Here is a 17,573-nt window from a genome sequence, read left to right as displayed (position 1 = left end):
TGATATTACACGGCCTCTTGGTAACATTTTTTTTTCTTTTTTTCGATGAAAGGTCTTTAAAAATCAGGTTAATTGTTTCAAAAAAGAATCAGGTTAATTGCAAGGTATCCAACTTTTATTTGAATAATATATTTTAATAAATTTCGATTAAATTATGCGAATGTGGTAGCCGAATTTATCATATTAAATGCAGTATTATTTACTCCCTCCGTCCCAATAAAGTTGTCCACTTTAAGAAATTTTTTTGTCCCAAAACTCTTGTCCACTTTCAAAAAGTAACTAACTTTTACACTTAAAATCCTATATTATCCCTATTTAAAATCCACTAATGAGTCTTTTGAAAGTAAATTGCAAGTGGACCCTATATTAAATAGGGGTATGACAAGAAAAGTAAGGAAAATTTTACAAAATTCATAAGCAATAATTACTTTTCTTAAACTGTGTGATAAAGACAAAGTGGACAATTCTATTGGGACGGAGGGAGTAATATATCCACGAATCGTGGCATTGACATAATATTTGATGTTGAAGATACAAGTGCCAAATGAACTTAATTTAATCAAAATTTATAAAAATATCATCACCTGTATAGTAATTGAAAAATAAAATAAACAAGTTAAATTTTACTTATTAATTTAATACATTAAAAAATTAAATAAGTTTACATACTAATTGTATTTAACGGATTAACTAGATGAGTAAAACTTTCGGAGATTTTTTTTGGGTTAATTGTAAATTTATACACGAACTTTATCCTGATTTGCAATTACAACACACACTTTGAAACTTAGCCAATTGGTATACCAAATTTAGTTTTTGGCAAATTGGTATATCCAACCAATCATACAATAAGACGTGGATGTATATTATAATATCCACGTTAGTGTTTCTCTAGTTCGGTGTATTAAATTTTTTAAAAACGAAAGTTGGTGTACCAAATTGCCAAAAAGACAAAAGTTGGTGATATCAATTTGTCAAGTTTTAAAGTCCGTGCTGTAATTACAAATCAGGATAAAATTCGTGTATTAATTTGCAGTTAACCTTTTTTCCGTTCTCAAATTGAAAATTTACTTACAATTAAAAGAAATAAAATACTTACAACTTAAGCCAACTGTCTTTGGACCTATCTAAAATCTAAATTGAATGGTTAATTATTAATTCCTTTATTTTATAGAGATTATCAAAGAAGATTCTTACAAACAACCATGAATACGATAGGAATCTGTTGATTAGGATAAATATGGGTATCTGATTCATTAGAACATTACAATTGCAAAGGGATTGTTTGGATTAAATTCAATTTAAATCACCAATTGAAATTTTAGTTGATCGGTCCTTATGCAAAATAATGTTGAATTCAAAAATAAAAGGTATAGTAAGATGGATTCCGATGTTCGCAATTAGTGTTTCAATTCGGCTAATAATTTTTTTTTATTCCGTTACGACTTAGAGTTGTAAAATTTTAGTTAACTAAATTAAACGAATAATTTCTTTTTCTTTTTTTAATAATTATTCCTTATATTTTATCGGTTGACCGAATTGATTGACTAATTCGATCGGTTCAATTAAAGAAATAAAATAATTCAGTTTGATTAGCAAACCGCTCACCCCTGGTTAAAATGCATTTTCTTCAGAAAAAGTACAAAAGTGTTTTTTATATCCTGAGATCATGCATAAACAGAACTTATCAATTTCGGCCATTCGAGCAAAATAGTACAAATAATACTACTGAAGCAGCTGTATTTTCAATGTCAGGCTGGATGAAGGCAATCAAACACAAATTAATAAATACTTTGCCTACAATGAGAGACTTTCTAGAGACGAAAACCTCGAAATCATCGGTAACAATTTGAGAATCTTCCTGTCTTTAGGCCACAGATAAGTTACAGACAACAACTATACTATGTGTTAAAAGAAGAGCATAGGGATAATCAGCATATAGAAGAAAAAGATTGTTTGATTATATAATTACATACTTCGGAATTCCGAATATGCGCTTAGGTAACTTCCCGAGATGCTTGCTTGGATTCACCACATGACCTTTTCCTTACAGAATCTTCATCAATTTATTTCCTGTCTGAAAACTCATTCCAGGGTTGATTTTCATTTCCTTTAGCCAACCCGTAGCCTGTTATTTCGATTTCTGAAGTCTGTCAGGATTAGCGTATTCTGTCAGGATTTCGGTTCAGGATTTGTACATAGTATATAATTTGGCCTGCTTTAGCTATTTAAGTTATTAAAATTGTAATTTCAGGTTTTTCACTAAAGAAAACTCATGGCAGAAGAAAATCAAGCTCAAAGAGTAGTGGTGATCCAAGATGCATCGAGGGATGTTAGTCCGAGCGCAATCCGATGGATACTTGAAAACTTGTCGTTTAAGCCTGGAGATGTTCTTATACTCTTTGGAATTCTTCATCAGGTTAATAACCCTAGTACGTTATCTTTCATGGGAGCTGGAAAACTGAGTAAGAGTTTATGTTTATTGTCTATTTATAGAAATCCGGGTTAAAGTTTTATGCGGTTATTGAACTATAGTTGTTTTACACAACGGTTACCATCGTTTTATTTTATTATATTTTAGTAGCGGAACTTCTATTTTTACATCAACGGGATTATTATAGCAATTCAGGCCAAAAATTGCTTCACGAACATGTTGGATAACCGCTCAAAATTCCGTTGCAACGGAAGTAATTTTTGACTTGAGTTGCTATAATAACCTCTTATTGGTGTAAAAATGAAGGTTTAGTTACCAAAATGTATTAAATGAAACGATGATAATTGTTCTGCAAAAGGATTATAGTTGAATAGCTGCAAAGAGATTTAACTCGTAGAAATCCAGGAAAGAACATAACAGGTAAAGCATAAATTCTGATTTTTAAGATGCAATATTTTGTATTGTACTAATTACTTTACTCTCTTCTGTTTTCATTTTCTTTCTCAGTGGGATACAAGGTGAAGGTCGATTCGAGTTCAATGTTCGGAGTGAATCCGAAATACATTGCAGAAGAAGTTGCTAGGAAGAAAGAAGAATACGCTACCAATGTGGAAATCAAGAAAATTGCTGAGCACTGTGAAGTGGAACAGGTCAGGTTTATGAGAACCAACCTGATGATGAATTTTGAGATATGCTGCATGGAAACTTGTCAGAGTCTTACCGTTCGGAGTTTCATTTCTTTTTATAGAAACACTTATGAACTCCAAAACTTTACATCTATAGCCTATCTCTGTACAAAAATACAACTATTCCATTTTCCGTTTCAGCGTTTTCCCTTTCTGATGTGACTTATTTTGTGCTATAAACTTATCAGATTAAGTTCCAAGTAGATGTACGAGCCGGAGCTATTCCAAAGGTTGTGGCTGTAAAAGCTGCGAAAAGTTTAAGCGCAACTTGGGTAGTACTTGACAGGTTTGTCAGAAAAATTTCAATCTTCTGATCTTATAGAAATGTTTTGCTTTAATGAGATTCTACTGCATATGATTCAAGCTGAGTTTACAGTGCTGAATCAGTTCGTGCATAGCAAAAACTGAAGCTTTTTTCAGAACCTGTATTATTGTTCTGAGAATTACAGAAAGAACAGGAACCTAATAATGTGTACTGCATATTCTGCAGGCACATGAAGAGAGACAAGAAATACTTCTTGGATAAGCTGCAATGCGGAGTATCGAGGATAAAGCGCGACAACACTGTTGAAACGTTGAGAGGTGCAAAAGCCAGAGTGATCATAATATCACCCCCAGAGAAAAGCCTTCAGACCAAAAGTGTTGTTAGATACGATGAAATGATACCGGGAAGCCCCAGGACCAGAGACTCGTCCCAGAGTAAGCATACTGATTCCTACTTCTCAGGATAAGAAACCGTTTTCATTTCTAAAAACATTTCTGAAAGTCCAAAACTTTGTATATATAACTTATTCTCGTAAAAAAATGTTGTTTTGCTATATTCTAGTTTCAGCATTTTCCGTTTCAGTGCAACATAGCTGATAGACTAATGCTTAGTTCTATACATGACAAGAATGCAAGCATAAATCTGTAACCTTGACTCAGGTGTCGCGACAGGCAAACAAATACTGGTTGATAATGGTGAAGAGATTTCCGGCCAAAGCTATAGCAAGTCGACTTCATTGTCAAAATCTTTATCAAGTGATCAAGTGATGACAGCTTCTTCATCAGCTTCAAATCTGTGGAATCTTGAAGCTTCGGGTTCAAGTTTAGCTGAGGCAAAGCAATCCCCATTTAATTATCAAGAGGAAGAGTACACCAACACGGAACGAGAAACTGCGGAAGAACAATCCCCAGTTTCAAATCCTGAGGGACATGTAGGCAGTCAAAAGGAGGTTCGGACAGAAAGTCCAAATGAACAATTAAAGCAGAACAGAAACAGTAATGATTGGATGGGAAGTGGTTCAACAGATGAGATGTTCAACAATTCAATATGCTCGATCTGTAAGAACAGGCGTCCGAGGATTGGATGGAAACGAGATTTCACTTATGCAGAGCTTCATGCTGCTACTGAGGGATTTTCTCCCAAGAATTTCTTATCCGAAGGCGGTTTCGGTTCTGTCTATAGAGGAGAGATTGGTGGGCTGAAAATTGCTGTAAAGCAACACAAAAGTGCAAGTTTCCAAGGAGAGAAGGAATTCAAATCTGAAGTTAATGTACTTAGCAAAGCTAGAAATAAGAATCTGGTGATGCTGTTGGGATCTTGTTCTGAAGGAAGTCACAGATTGCTTGTTTATGAGTATGTCTGCAATGGTTCACTAGACCAACATCTGTCAAGTAAGTATACAATTTCCCAGAAATTGAATCTGTACTATTTTGCACAGAAACTTCTCGATTCCTAAGTTTTGGCGTTTCATTTCCGTTTTCACAGGATCTTTTGAATCTTGAAACTCTATATTTTTAACCTATTCTTCTAAAAACAATAGTTTCGCTATTTCGATTTCGACATTTTCCTTTTCAATGTTTCCATTTCTGAGTTACACAGTCTACATTTCCTTCAAGAAACATCATATATCAATTACAAGCCTAATCAAAGAGTTCTATTTGACAAAATGATGCAGAACACTCCCGTAGGCCGCTCAGTTGGGAAAAAAGGATGAAAATTGCCTTAGGAGCTGCGAAAGGCCTGCAGTATCTACATGAAAACAGCATTATTCACAGAGATATGAGGCCAAACAACATCCTTATAACCCATGATCATGAAGCACTGGTAATAACTCGCACCTATATTGTCACGAAACTTCTCTAGTCTTAGGCTTCAGCCTTCTGAAGACTCTGGAAACTCTATTTATAACCTATTTTTAATTGTTTTTCATCGTTTCCTGGTTTGGTTTTTTCCGTTTTTGTGCTACATTGGCTCGCGCATGTGTTTTATGTTCATATACTGCCACTATATAATACAAAGTTTGTAATTCTGTGATCCTTATCAGCTTGGAGATTTTGGACTTGCAAGAACTCAGCATGATGGTTCAGATCATTCCTGGGAGACAAGAGTTGTTGGAACTCTGGGATACTTGGCACCTGAATACGCAGAATGTGGGAAAGTGTCGACTAAAACAGACGTTTATTCTTTTGGCGTTTTGCTATTGCAGATGATAACTGGACTTAAGACTACAGACAAGATGCTTGGAGGAAAAAGTCTTGTCGGATGGGTAATACCTGCAAGAAGATATACATATTTGATATTTTTGTGCTGTTCAGAAGATTTTGATTTGATCTCGTTGTTTTTGCTTACAGGCAAGGCCACTGTTAAAAGAAAGGAATTATCCTGATCTTATTGACCCTAGGATCTTGGACTCCCATGATGTTCATCAGCTTTTTTGGATGGTTCGCGTTGCAGAAAAATGTCTCAGCCGGGATCCTCATAAGAGATTAACCATGGTCAAGGTAACTAAATCTTCTAAATTCCACTTTAGCACCATCAATATTCTCCTATAAAAAAAATCGACTAGCAAGCACCCAGCTTTTATGTTGCACGAAAACTTATCGAGTCCTCTAAAAAGCTGCTTTGTTTCCATTTCCAACGGGGCTTTTGAAATTTCAAAACATTATAGTTATAACATATTGTGGTAAGAGACGGTGTTCCGTTATTTCTCATTTGAAAGTTAGCAGTTTCAGCGTTTGCCATTGCAGCATTGTGTTCCCGTGCAACATAGATGTCATTGGCCTTCTAGCACCAATCAACTAGTCCTGCTAAAGCAAAACAACATTTTTTGTGTTCAATAATTTTGCAGGTGGTGTATGCCTTGAAAAATATAATGGAAAGTGACACTGTATGTGATTTAGAAGATTGCTCCCCAGCACCATCAAATTCACCAAGTAGCACACAGGAGTCTTATGATTCACCATATGATGATTCAGTTAACAGCACGAGTCAAATCAATTTAAGGCAACCACCGTCACCTCCGACAGGATTTCAGGTATCTCCGCCGCCGCCAATACTAGCCAGTAGCCATTTTTATAAAAGGAGCACTGGCACTCTATGGTAAGATTGTCATTTCTAGTGCTCTTTATGGTAAGATTGTCGATGCAGCTTAATTGTCGTCTTCTTATTCCCAGTCTTTCTCTAATCAACTCTTCTTTTTTCTGGGGTTGAATTTCATGAATGTTTACAATTTACAAGCTCTATACTGTAATTCGCAAAACTGGATTTAATAATATGTTATGCTGCTATTTCATTTCGTATGGTGATAACAAAGAATCTTACAGAAATTTCACTAGTCTTCTCGTTATAACTACAATTCTAGAAAGAACTGTGGAAATTGCAGAGAAATTTAAGCATATAATTGAAAAACAAATTCAATACATGAAAAATAATGAGCTGAAGTGCTTAGTTATTCTACAAACTGAACAACAGCCGCTATGGCTTCTGCATACCTCATTTTAAGTTCCATATTGGCAATACATGCACCACCCTGTTTCACAAACCAAAAATCACAATCCACAAAATAAAAAAACTTTGTTGATCCAGACAAATTACATGATAAAACTTTCCGTGGTCCTCCGGGTGCCAGGAAACAGATCATACCTGACCACCCAAACTGAAGCAATAATCAACACAAATAATCCAACAACAGTATTGAAAGTTCATAAGTTTGATGAGATAGCAGTCCTCATGGATGTTCGGAAATTTGACATACGGCAGGCATGTTATTCCATGCACAAGAACCAAGTCCCCACGCTTGATTGGACGTAGAAGCTCCAGTTGACATTTGCTTATAATCATTGCTCAAATCTTCACCGAGAAGTGTAGCTATGTTATCCGTCATAATGACTTGGTCCTTGACAAAACCAGAACCCTGTCCAAGCCAGTCGGAAGCAAGTAATGCATCAGGGCGAGTAATGTCCAACTGAGTATCTGTTCCTTTATCTCTTTCTGGGCTCCATGGTTGATCAACTAGTTCAGATTTAACATTGCAACCTGCAGGACATTCAAATCTAAGTCGAAATACAGTAACCCAAAAAAACAAGTTCAGATTGTGCGTGCAAGTAAAAAAAATCAAATGAGGCTCGAATGAAATGATCCCCAATGAGAAGCGATAGTTCAAGAAAAAAATGTTGAAAAAATCTATTCTCTCACTGGAATTGTTTAGAATCCGTCCAAATTTGCAATCAATGAAAGGGCATTTGCAAAAATGTACAAGACGAGAACTCATGCTTAAAACAAATGAGTCAATCCGAGATGAAACAAGGGCTTTCACAATACTTTAGACATCCTAATTACAACTAGAATGGTCAAAAAAATGCACAAATTTAACAGGCCTACCAGTATAAGTATCAGGAGGTGGTGGTTCATCCAAAGAACTTCCACTGGCACTCAGAGGAGTGCACTCACTGAAAAGAGAGGTTGCAGTGTGGCCCAAAGGGGAAAGGGGATCACCATAGCCTTCCCACTCTGTCTCGCAAATATTCATGGCAGAACATTCGGCAAGTTCACCAGGAGTAACGGTGGATGAATTTGAACTCTTCTCAGATGAATGATTCTTCCCACTGCTTAAAGCTTTAGCCTCATGAAGTAAAGCATCCAATAGGCCGCTATTACGTGATGAAGATTCAATTGTTGCTGTAGGTGGAGACTGGATAAAGTTGTCAACAGTCTCAAGAAAGGGTGGTGGGGATGTGCCCCAGCTACCTAACTCGGTTTCTGGATATTGGAGTGAAGGGAGCTCCAACTTCACAGGCCCAGGGGAGGACCTAGAAGTAGAGAAATTGCCATTTTCAAGGGCATGGCTTCCCTGATTTTCATCGAAGGACTTGGTGGGATCAGGATCAAATGGAAAAGACAGCCCAAAAGATTGGGAAACTTTATCACAAGAATCACCCTGATACTGGTCAAACAAAGGATATTCACTTTTTACGTCGCTACTGTAACAGTGTATTGAAGTTGTTGATTCTCGAAGACGCTTTTGACGATGCATTACAGGTGACATGAAGTTACCATAATGCAGACCTTTCATTAGCATGTTGCTTCTTGTAATATCAGGAAGTTCAGGGACATATGGCGAGATGCCATGGGTGGCCTTCAGACTGTCAAATATGACATCAGGTATTTCATAGCCATTGGTCCGCAAGAGGCTGTGGTGACCCTTATCCCCGGTATCGATTCCATTAATGAGGCCTCGATGGCTCTCCTGCAGTGCTTGAAAAGAGAGTTCAGGAGGATAAAGAGGTAAGCCAGCCCGCTGACGCCTCTTAATTCTGGTGTTCCAATAATTCTTTATCTCATTGTCTGTACGACCAGGCAACTGCTAGAAGTAAAAGGGACACAATTACTATGGATATATGTGATCTGAATTGAATGTAAAACATAGAAATACAATGACTTCTCCACTCTTTATGGGGTTGATAAACGATTTACAGAAATTAGGAAAAGCAATGATGAACTCTCAACAAAACTGGAAAACAATTGTATGAAGAAGTCACAAGTCTTGATTAGAAATTGTTAGTTAGAAAATCCTCAAAAAAAAGAGAAAAATAGTAGCAGTAGTATATAGGCCATGCCACACAAATTTTCTTTATGACTACAATTATAAATGCAATTACTTGGCATCAAATAATATTAACATATGATAAAAAAATTAAGCAAAAAAGGCCAAAGATATCAAATCAAACAGGAGGAATCATTTAAACTTACATGTGCGGCCATGCGTGCCCATTTGTTTCCCATCTTGGCATGGAGTTCAATGATTAGTTGTTCTTCTTCTTGAGTAAATGCTCCCTTCTTCAAGTTAGGCCTCAAGTGATTGGCCCATCTCAATCTGCAGCTTTTGCCACACCGGGAAAGTCCCGAGTGCTTCTGAACAGCATTCCAGTTCCCTTCCCCGTGTTTCTTTACATATTCTATCAAGATTGCATCTTCAGCAGATGTCCATGGCCCTTTCTTCAGCAAAACTCCACCATTTGCGCTTCCACCATAATTACCTTCCTCAGCCAGAGGTGAATCAATCCCGTCTTTAAGGAACAATCCATCGTCACTTTCATTTGTCGTGTGACTCATCTCCTTGTAATCACACGGCCAATCCCTATTAAACAGCTCAGAACCATCCAATCAGCAGGACAAGAACCTAAACCAAAAGGAAGATGAAGAAAACAAATCAACACTCAAATAATTGAAAAGGAAGTGCAATTCGCTCTCGCTTGTTGATACTTGCACTCAACCTCCTATGCATATATTATTGTTCCAATAAAAGCATTTTATGGTGCACGACAAACTACAAGTGGGGCAAAAACATTAATAAATCACGGGCAAAAACAGTAATAAATCTCGGGCAAAAACAGTAATAAATCACGGGCAAAAAAAGTAATAAATCACGCAAAGATGCAATCTCAAAGCAACCAAAGCCTGAAGAAACAAAATTTAGCTATAAGGAAATAAAACCAATTACAATAGCCTTAAGAAAAATATGCATATAACTATCTCGAAAAGGAACAACACATGTAAAAGTCAGACGGTAATAAAAAAAACTTACGCACAGAGCACAGCCTGCCTATGTAGCATTCAAGTGTTAAATCGTGACAAACTCCTAATTGTAAGAAAAAAAACATGGATCTTACAAACTTAAAAATTGTAAACAAGTCATACTATTCCCAGTACAGAAGTAAAGTAATGCGTCTTATCCAATCATCGAGAAGCCGTAAACCACAAAAAGATGCGCCATGTTCGAAATTTTAATACAAAACACACTCATATAGTATTCATTGCTGAGACCATAAAAATGACCATTATACAGAATTCAATTGGTTTAAGACAAACAGACCATAAGAGGAAAGCTTAGTATCATTTATTTCAGCATACTGCATTAACTATTGCACAATTGAATCAAGAAAGTTATATGCACCAATCTATTAATAGCCGAATATATAAAAAAGCAATGAATAAGCTGTCAATGACTATCAAAACTGCACATACACACACATAAAAATTGGCAGCTAACAAAAATTTAGCAAAAAGTAAATAAACAGAAGAAATTAAATGAAGTACTTGGAAAAAAATGGAAAAACAACAAAATCTACCAAAATGAATATAATACCTGAATCAGAACAAGATGGCAGATCCTAAAGCTAAAATCTTTAAGTTACCAGAATTAGAATCTTATGAAAAGCTCAGAGATAGTTCCTGAATTAGCTAAGAGCTGATATAAGGGTATAAACAGAATACCTGTTAAACAAATCAAAATCAAAGTGATTAACTGCATCTAAACTAGAATCAGCTCAACAAAAAATTTATAATCTACAGCATGAAGCAGCTCAATTAGAGCAGCTTTGAAGTTCCATTACCAGATCCAAATGAAGAGAAAATAATAATTAAAACTTAGCTAAAAATTTAAAAAAGAAGCTTAAAAGAATGAGAAATAGAGATGTTCACCGTAATTTATGAAAGAGCACAATTAAGATCTGAGCATAGAACGAGCAAAACATTTGAAAGATCCAAAATTTGAAGCCAGCACACCAAGTGAGACACAAACACGCAAAAAGATTTCTATTTTAAATTTTACACACTCAAACTACAATAATAAATGAACCAAATTTAATATCCCAAAATTAAAAAAAAATAAAGTATATAAGCTTCTTAAGAAAGAAATGGCAAAAAAAGAGTAAAATTAGGAGAGAAAAATCAGGACAAAACTCCACCTTTTCTCAAATTATTCACCTTTATTTCCATTATCATTATTATTATTATCATTTTAATAATTTCTTGAATTTTTTTCAAAAAAACAAAAAATCTAAACCAAACCCATTAATGGAAATGAAGTAAAAATACAAACCCATTACTTAAATTTTGCTAGAAATAAGATATAACTTGACTTGATCAATAAAAACTCCACCTTTATGAAGAACTATTTCTTCTTTTTTCTTTCTTCTCTTTGAATTTTTCCTTTAAAAGAAAATCTTGGGTATTGAAATTTTGTCTTACATAAATGAATGAATAATTATAACATAAGGTTTGAAGTTGAATTTTTCAATATAATAAGCAGATTTTATACAGAGAGAAGCCATGATTGATTGGTAAATTAGAGAGATGGAGGTGGTGGTAGTGAAGGGGCCCACATTCACATGAGAAGGTCAAGTACTTTAGCATTAGGTTATTGGAGCGTGGGGAGGACGCGGGAGAGGGTGAGAGTGGGGGTGGGGGTGTTTGAGAGGATTGCATTGCATGGATGGTCATGGTCTGATATTGAAATTTGATTGATTAATTGATTGATTGATTTTAATAATATTGGGATTAGACTTTACTAAATTAAGGAAACAACACATGGAGATTGAATGATTTTGATAGCTAATGGTTTTTTGTTTAGTGCAGTGAGGTCTATCTTTTCTAATTATGTCCATGCCATGTGCAATTTTTAATTATGTTTTATAATTTATTAACTTTTACATAGTACAGTCGAACCTTTAATAGTTAATATTTTATAAATTAATAATTCTAATAATTAATAGAAAATTGAGAAAACCAACTTCGTTGCATGTCGGATAATTAATAATTCTATTATTTAATAATTAATAAAATTTAAAATATATTCTACATGAATATTAATTATTAGAGAGATTTTTTTAAAGAAATATATAACAATTTATGATTTAATTGAGATAATACTAATCTTAATTCATAAAATGGAATTTAAAATACTATCAAATTATGACTTTTTTATTCTTTTAAAATTTTTTAAAAGAAGTTTATTTGATAAAAAAAATTAAAATAAGTAAACTATCTCTAATATAAAAAATATTAAAAATTAATTTACTTTATGAATACAATTTCTTAAAAATTATTTTTTGATTTGGTATCAATTGATATTTTAAAATTGAATATAAAATTGTTTCTTTTTAATTGAGTGGATGTAAAGTGTATTTAGTTTGTTTTTTTATAATTTAATATTAATATTAGGTCTATTAATGTAGATGCTTCAAAATATCTTTTATAATTTTTTCTATACAAATTCAATAAATTAATAATTCTAATAATTAATAAATTTTTGATCCACCATGTATATTAATTATCAGAGGGTCGACTGTAATTGTTTGTTTATTTCACTTTGTCTGATTAAATCCTTCTAATAATCAATTTGTTAAAAATTCATTTATTCATATTCACGGAGAAATAATTGTGAGATATAATTTTTTTATAAAATTGTAAAATAATTTATTTACTATATAAAATGATAAAAATAAATAATTAAATTCAATATTTATACTATTATTTTCAAAAATAGATTTACAAATGAATAATATCCACAATACTCCAATTTGAATGTAATTATAATATTATTTATCGGTGTTCAACAATTACGTTGTTTAAATAGTTTAGATGTTAAAGAAATTATGTAACATTATACAAACGTAACAGAATTGATTTAATTTGTACATTCGTTTAATTTATTTCTGTTTAATTATCTAAATTTTAAATTTATTAATTTAGTATATTTATTTATATTAAATATAATATTTATTATAGATGTTATTAATAAATTTTTTATTTATATCTATTTCTACTGTAGGCATTAAATTAAATAGAAATCTATTTAATTTTTAGAAATTAAATAGATTTTTTTGTTATTTATCGCATCCTAATATTATTAGGTTCTGTGTTTATCTATATCATTATCTTTAACTTTAATTTGAATGAATCCTCTAAAAATAAGGAAATTGTATTTTTATTTTTATATTTAATGCTATTAACTTGTTTTGATGGATGTAGTGGGAAGAAATAGCATAGAATTGCATGTGGGCTCGAATCCATTATTAATGTGTACGTAGTTTGGGCCCACCATATCTTAGAATGTCCCACATCATAAAGACTCTCTTCCTTCCGGATACTTTTACTATACAACAATTCACATGTCCACAAAGCCCCAATTCTAGTTTTTGATGGGCCTTAACTCTAGTATCGGCCCATACATTTATTGCGTCATCAAACTCAGCATATAAAGAAGAAGAAGCCGAAAATTGGAAGGAAAAAGAAGGCAATGTCATTTTATCTTTCTTCCATCTTCTTGCCAAAATGCCAATATGGATGATACAATGAGATCATCAATTCAATACCCAAAGTTTTGTGGGGATGTGTAGATAACGAAAATTCTTTACTGCACCCAATTGCATGAATTATTTTTAAGTTTCTTTTAATAAAATAGTATTTTTAAAAAATGAATGCCGATACTAACTAACTCCCGCTAACTTTCACTAACAATTAAAGTAGTTTTATCTTTGATTAAAAAAAGTTAAATGAGGATGAAAACGAAAAATAAAAAAATTAGAAGAAAAGAAAGAAGGTGATTATGAAAGAATAAAATATAATAATTAAAAAATAAAGAAAAGTCCTCACAAGTTTGATTTAGTAGTTTAAGTTTTAGTCATCTAGCGCTAAAATCGTAGGTTCAAACTCTGTCTACACCCATTTTAAAAAATAGAACGTCTAGGATTGGACTGCTGGCCATTATAACCCAGATTTATCAGATATGTGGGTTTATGGGCAGTTCACATTTCGGCATTTGACAATGAAACCATTAAAAGATACATAGTCACTCGACTGTAAATTTCGGCTCAAGAGTCACGCAAAAATAATAAAGATAATTTACTAATCCAGTTTATTTTAAATCAAATTTAAATACTTAATATTCTTCAAGTCCAATTTAAATATTGATTCATCAACACATATTCTTATCAATGTATTTATATTTTCATTTTTAATTGAAATTTTATATAAATCCTTATAAATATAATTCATGAACTATATTTGAATGACATATATCATGCTCAACAAGTCTGTTTAAAATAGTGGCATTATCATAAATTCTACCTATTAGATCCATCATTTAATAAATTTTTTTAAAAAGGTCAAATAATATATCATTTGATTGTTCTTTTAATTATGTGCGTGTTGTATTATAATTAATGTTTTTACTAGTAAAATAATATAAATAACCAAAATTAGTAACGTTGTTATGTTATGTTACTATAAACAAGTATATAATACAGTTTAGCATATTTAAAGCATTTAATAATATAAAATTTAAACTTAAAGGCTAAAATATTATTTCAATAATAATTAAAAGATTTTACAATACAGTTTAACAAACAAAAAATTAAAAAATGTAGCCCGCTTTCGCATTATATAATATATAAAATTACAAAACTCGAAAAATAAACTCTTTTTTTTTTCATATTCTAGTTCACTAATACTATAACTTATATCTTACTCTAAATTTATAACACACGGGAATAGGACGGAAACAACTCAAGACAACCCCGGTGGGTGCCGGCTATGGACATCCTCAAGTTAGGGCGGCCAACTCTCTCATCTCTTGATTCCGCCATTGATTGGTGACTGATAGTCGAAAGAGCGGATGCCCATTCCGTCTCTTTATTATTTCGCTTCTCACATAAAATTGACTACCATAAAATTATAGGATGAATCAAATGAACATGATCTATAAAAATCGGGGTTGGACATTTTCTTACGCGTACATATAATAGATGTTTGCGAGAATATTATGGGTTGTTTACTTTATCATATTCTTGTATTGTCGCTCGTCACCTCTGAATTTGTATGTTTGTAATAACATGTTGGTCATAAAAATGGTGGTGCCAAAATCTAACTCTCTATCCTTTAAATTATTAATTCACTCTCAAACATCATTTTTCTTGCTTTATCAAACGTATACGTTGCTCATGATGAAACCACAAACTACCAAATCAAATAACGTCTTCTTTATGGACTTTCTTTCTTTTTCATTTCCATTGGATGCACCCATTTCTAAATATTCACATTGTTTTTTCATTCATTCATTTTCTTTTGTCAATTGCTACAACACGCAATACCTCAACCCGCAAAATTTGACGGGTGCATATTTAGTTTGAACCGAATTGAGCTGAATGAATTAAATATTTATTTCTTTAATATCAAATTGATATAATTTTTTTTAAAATTAAACTCGATCAGTCGATCCAGTTGATTTTCGGTGCTTTTTATACTAGAATTTAACTCAATTTCAAGTTTACTATGCTAAAATCCGATAAAAACTAAATAATTGATTTTGTTTACAATATTATACTAAACTGAACTAATTTCTTTTATTCGATTATTCAATTTAGTTCAAGTTTGGCACACCTCTATTTATATATATTTATATATATATATATATATATATATATATATATATATTAAAATTCATTAAATAAATTGTGAAGTGTGAATAATATAAAAACAAATGACTCGTCGTAATTTTAAATGAATCATTTTAAGATAAAATAATTTTACCGCAAAACAATCATTCTTAAATTAAAATTATAATAATTAATAGATTAGATTAAGGATAATTGTCACTCCAACATCTCAATCATCGCAAAAAGATAATTTTTATGTATTTATAAAAACTCAATAATTCTTTTTAAAAATAAAATTATGATAATTTATGAATTATAATTCCACAGCCGCACTCCGGTGTTTAAAGTTCTCTCTTTTTGTAAATATACATACAGATCATATGTTTTAGTAGATTATTTTGTTATATATTTTATTAATACTCGTTTTCTAATATTTGTTGTCACATCTTAGTCTTTTTAAATTGCCAATTTCTTACCATTAAAAATAATGACCAATAATGTTGCATAAAAGATTTGAAAATACAATCTAATGAAATGAAGAAATAATATAAGCAAGCTGCAAGAAGAAACAATAATCTTTTAAAGTTTTTCAATGAAATGCAAATATTATTTCCACACAAAACTAAACAAAAGTAACAGTGGGAAACATTTATATATGGACGGCTAGCTACATATGTGAACATTATCCAGTTATTTTCCAACTATGTATATAGCTAGACATCAGCACATTCAGAGTAATAATTAATACATGAAGGGAGAACATTAACCGAAATTTAGGGGCCTCTCTAATAAAAATATTCATTTAGAATATTAATGTATTTTATAAAATACAGTAATATAAAATAACAATAATATATTGATCTCTATCAAGCACTTGCTGCACTTAACGGGTGGGGGTGGGGGGCTCAGCCCTTCTCCACCAGTTTACAACTATCCATAAACAAATATGTTCATGCATTTGGAAATCTGTCTCATCTGTTCAGACTTGCATTTCTTGATCTAAATTTAGAATAATTTTTTTTTAGACCTAGCCCAAATGCAAACCCTAAAAAACTTGACATTTTATGAATGGGTCTGAATTTTTATTTTTTATAAATTTTATAAAAATCTAAAAAAAGTATGGCAAAACCCGAGTCCACATATATAGAGTGTAACTGATTAGTAAATATGAAATTCCAATTGGGCTCGAGCTTATATAAAAAAAATACTAAAACCCAATTCAAGCCCGGCCCAAACCCGGCCATGAACAGGTCTACCGACAAGGGATGCAAACTGATAAATAAAATTAGTGAATTGTTATTTTAGTTGAAAGTTCTAAACTTTTAAATTTTATTAATATAATATTTAATTTTATCCATGAAATATAACCAAAAGGTTATAGTAAAAATATTAATTTTAGAGATATCTGCGTATTAATTCCAAATGTATGATGTTTGTAGCGATCTAGTTTCAAACTTTAAAAACATTATATATAAAATTATAATCTCTAGTGGTTTTTCATTTTATAACTTAAAATCCGTTTTTCGGCAATTTTGAATATAATTGGCATTAACGGAATGTCAAATCATGAACAAAGTGGCATGGATTTACGGATGTCGAGTATGAACGAAACCGCGAAAGGTTAAAATTTTGTATTTAATGTTTTAAACCATATCATTGGGTTAGATCGCGACAAACATGTTAAGATTTTATATGCCACTACCCTTGATTTTACGTTATCATGTTCCTTTCACCCCAATAACATTAACCATCATGTCACAATTTCATTTTAAGTGTTCATTTGGTAGAATACGTAAAGTTTAGGGACTAATAAACGAGTTTTACATAACAAATAAACTTCAGGACGTGGCTCAGTATAAGTCAAACTTAAGGTAATGCAATCAAACGGCTACTACGAGACCGTTAACCATGTAAAATCAGTCACTGGAATCACTCCCAAAAGATGTCATTTTTCTTTAGCAAATGACGAGGGT

At 32.2% G+C, this 17,573-nt stretch overlaps 2 protein-coding genes across 3 annotated transcripts; one reads left to right on the top strand and one right to left on the bottom strand.

The window, feature by feature from the left end:
• Positions 1-1,719: 1,719 nt before the first annotated feature.
• On the top strand, positions 1,720-6,655 carry LOC126681263 (probable serine/threonine-protein kinase PBL5). Its single transcript, XM_050376767.1, has 9 exons — positions 1,720-2,465; positions 2,942-3,084; positions 3,309-3,406; positions 3,611-3,819; positions 4,045-4,776; positions 5,061-5,209; positions 5,430-5,651; positions 5,737-5,886; positions 6,234-6,655. Exons 1-9 carry the CDS (start codon positions 2,276-2,278, stop codon positions 6,486-6,488), a joined length of 2,148 nt encoding a protein of 715 aa, XP_050232724.1. The 5' UTR covers positions 1,720-2,275; the 3' UTR covers positions 6,489-6,655.
• A 127-nt stretch (positions 6,656-6,782) lies between these two features.
• LOC126681264 (transcription factor MYB33) lies at positions 6,783-11,551 on the bottom strand. Of its 2 annotated transcripts, none has more exons than XM_050376770.2 (5): positions 11,325-11,551; positions 10,530-10,657; positions 9,134-9,563; positions 7,766-8,744; positions 6,783-7,420 (listed from the first exon to the last, which is right to left on the bottom strand). In XM_050376770.2, the coding sequence occupies exons 3-5, from the start codon at positions 9,494-9,496 to the stop codon at positions 7,113-7,115; spliced, it is 1,650 nt and encodes a 549-aa protein (XP_050232727.1). In that variant the 5' UTR covers positions 9,497-9,563; positions 10,530-10,657; positions 11,325-11,551; the 3' UTR covers positions 6,783-7,112. The 2 variants fall into 2 exon arrangements, with proteins under 2 accessions (XP_050232727.1, XP_050232728.1); XM_050376771.2 differs by lacking the exon at positions 11,325-11,551 and adding an exon at positions 10,865-11,211.
• Positions 11,552-17,573: the final 6,022 nt, after the last annotated feature.

The sequence above is a fragment of the Mercurialis annua genome, linkage group LG5 (assembly GCF_937616625.2).
Source record: "Mercurialis annua linkage group LG5, ddMerAnnu1.2, whole genome shotgun sequence".
Taxonomy (NCBI): Eukaryota; Viridiplantae; Streptophyta; class Magnoliopsida; order Malpighiales; family Euphorbiaceae; genus Mercurialis; species Mercurialis annua.
This window is presented reverse-complemented; position numbering and strand designations above follow the sequence as displayed.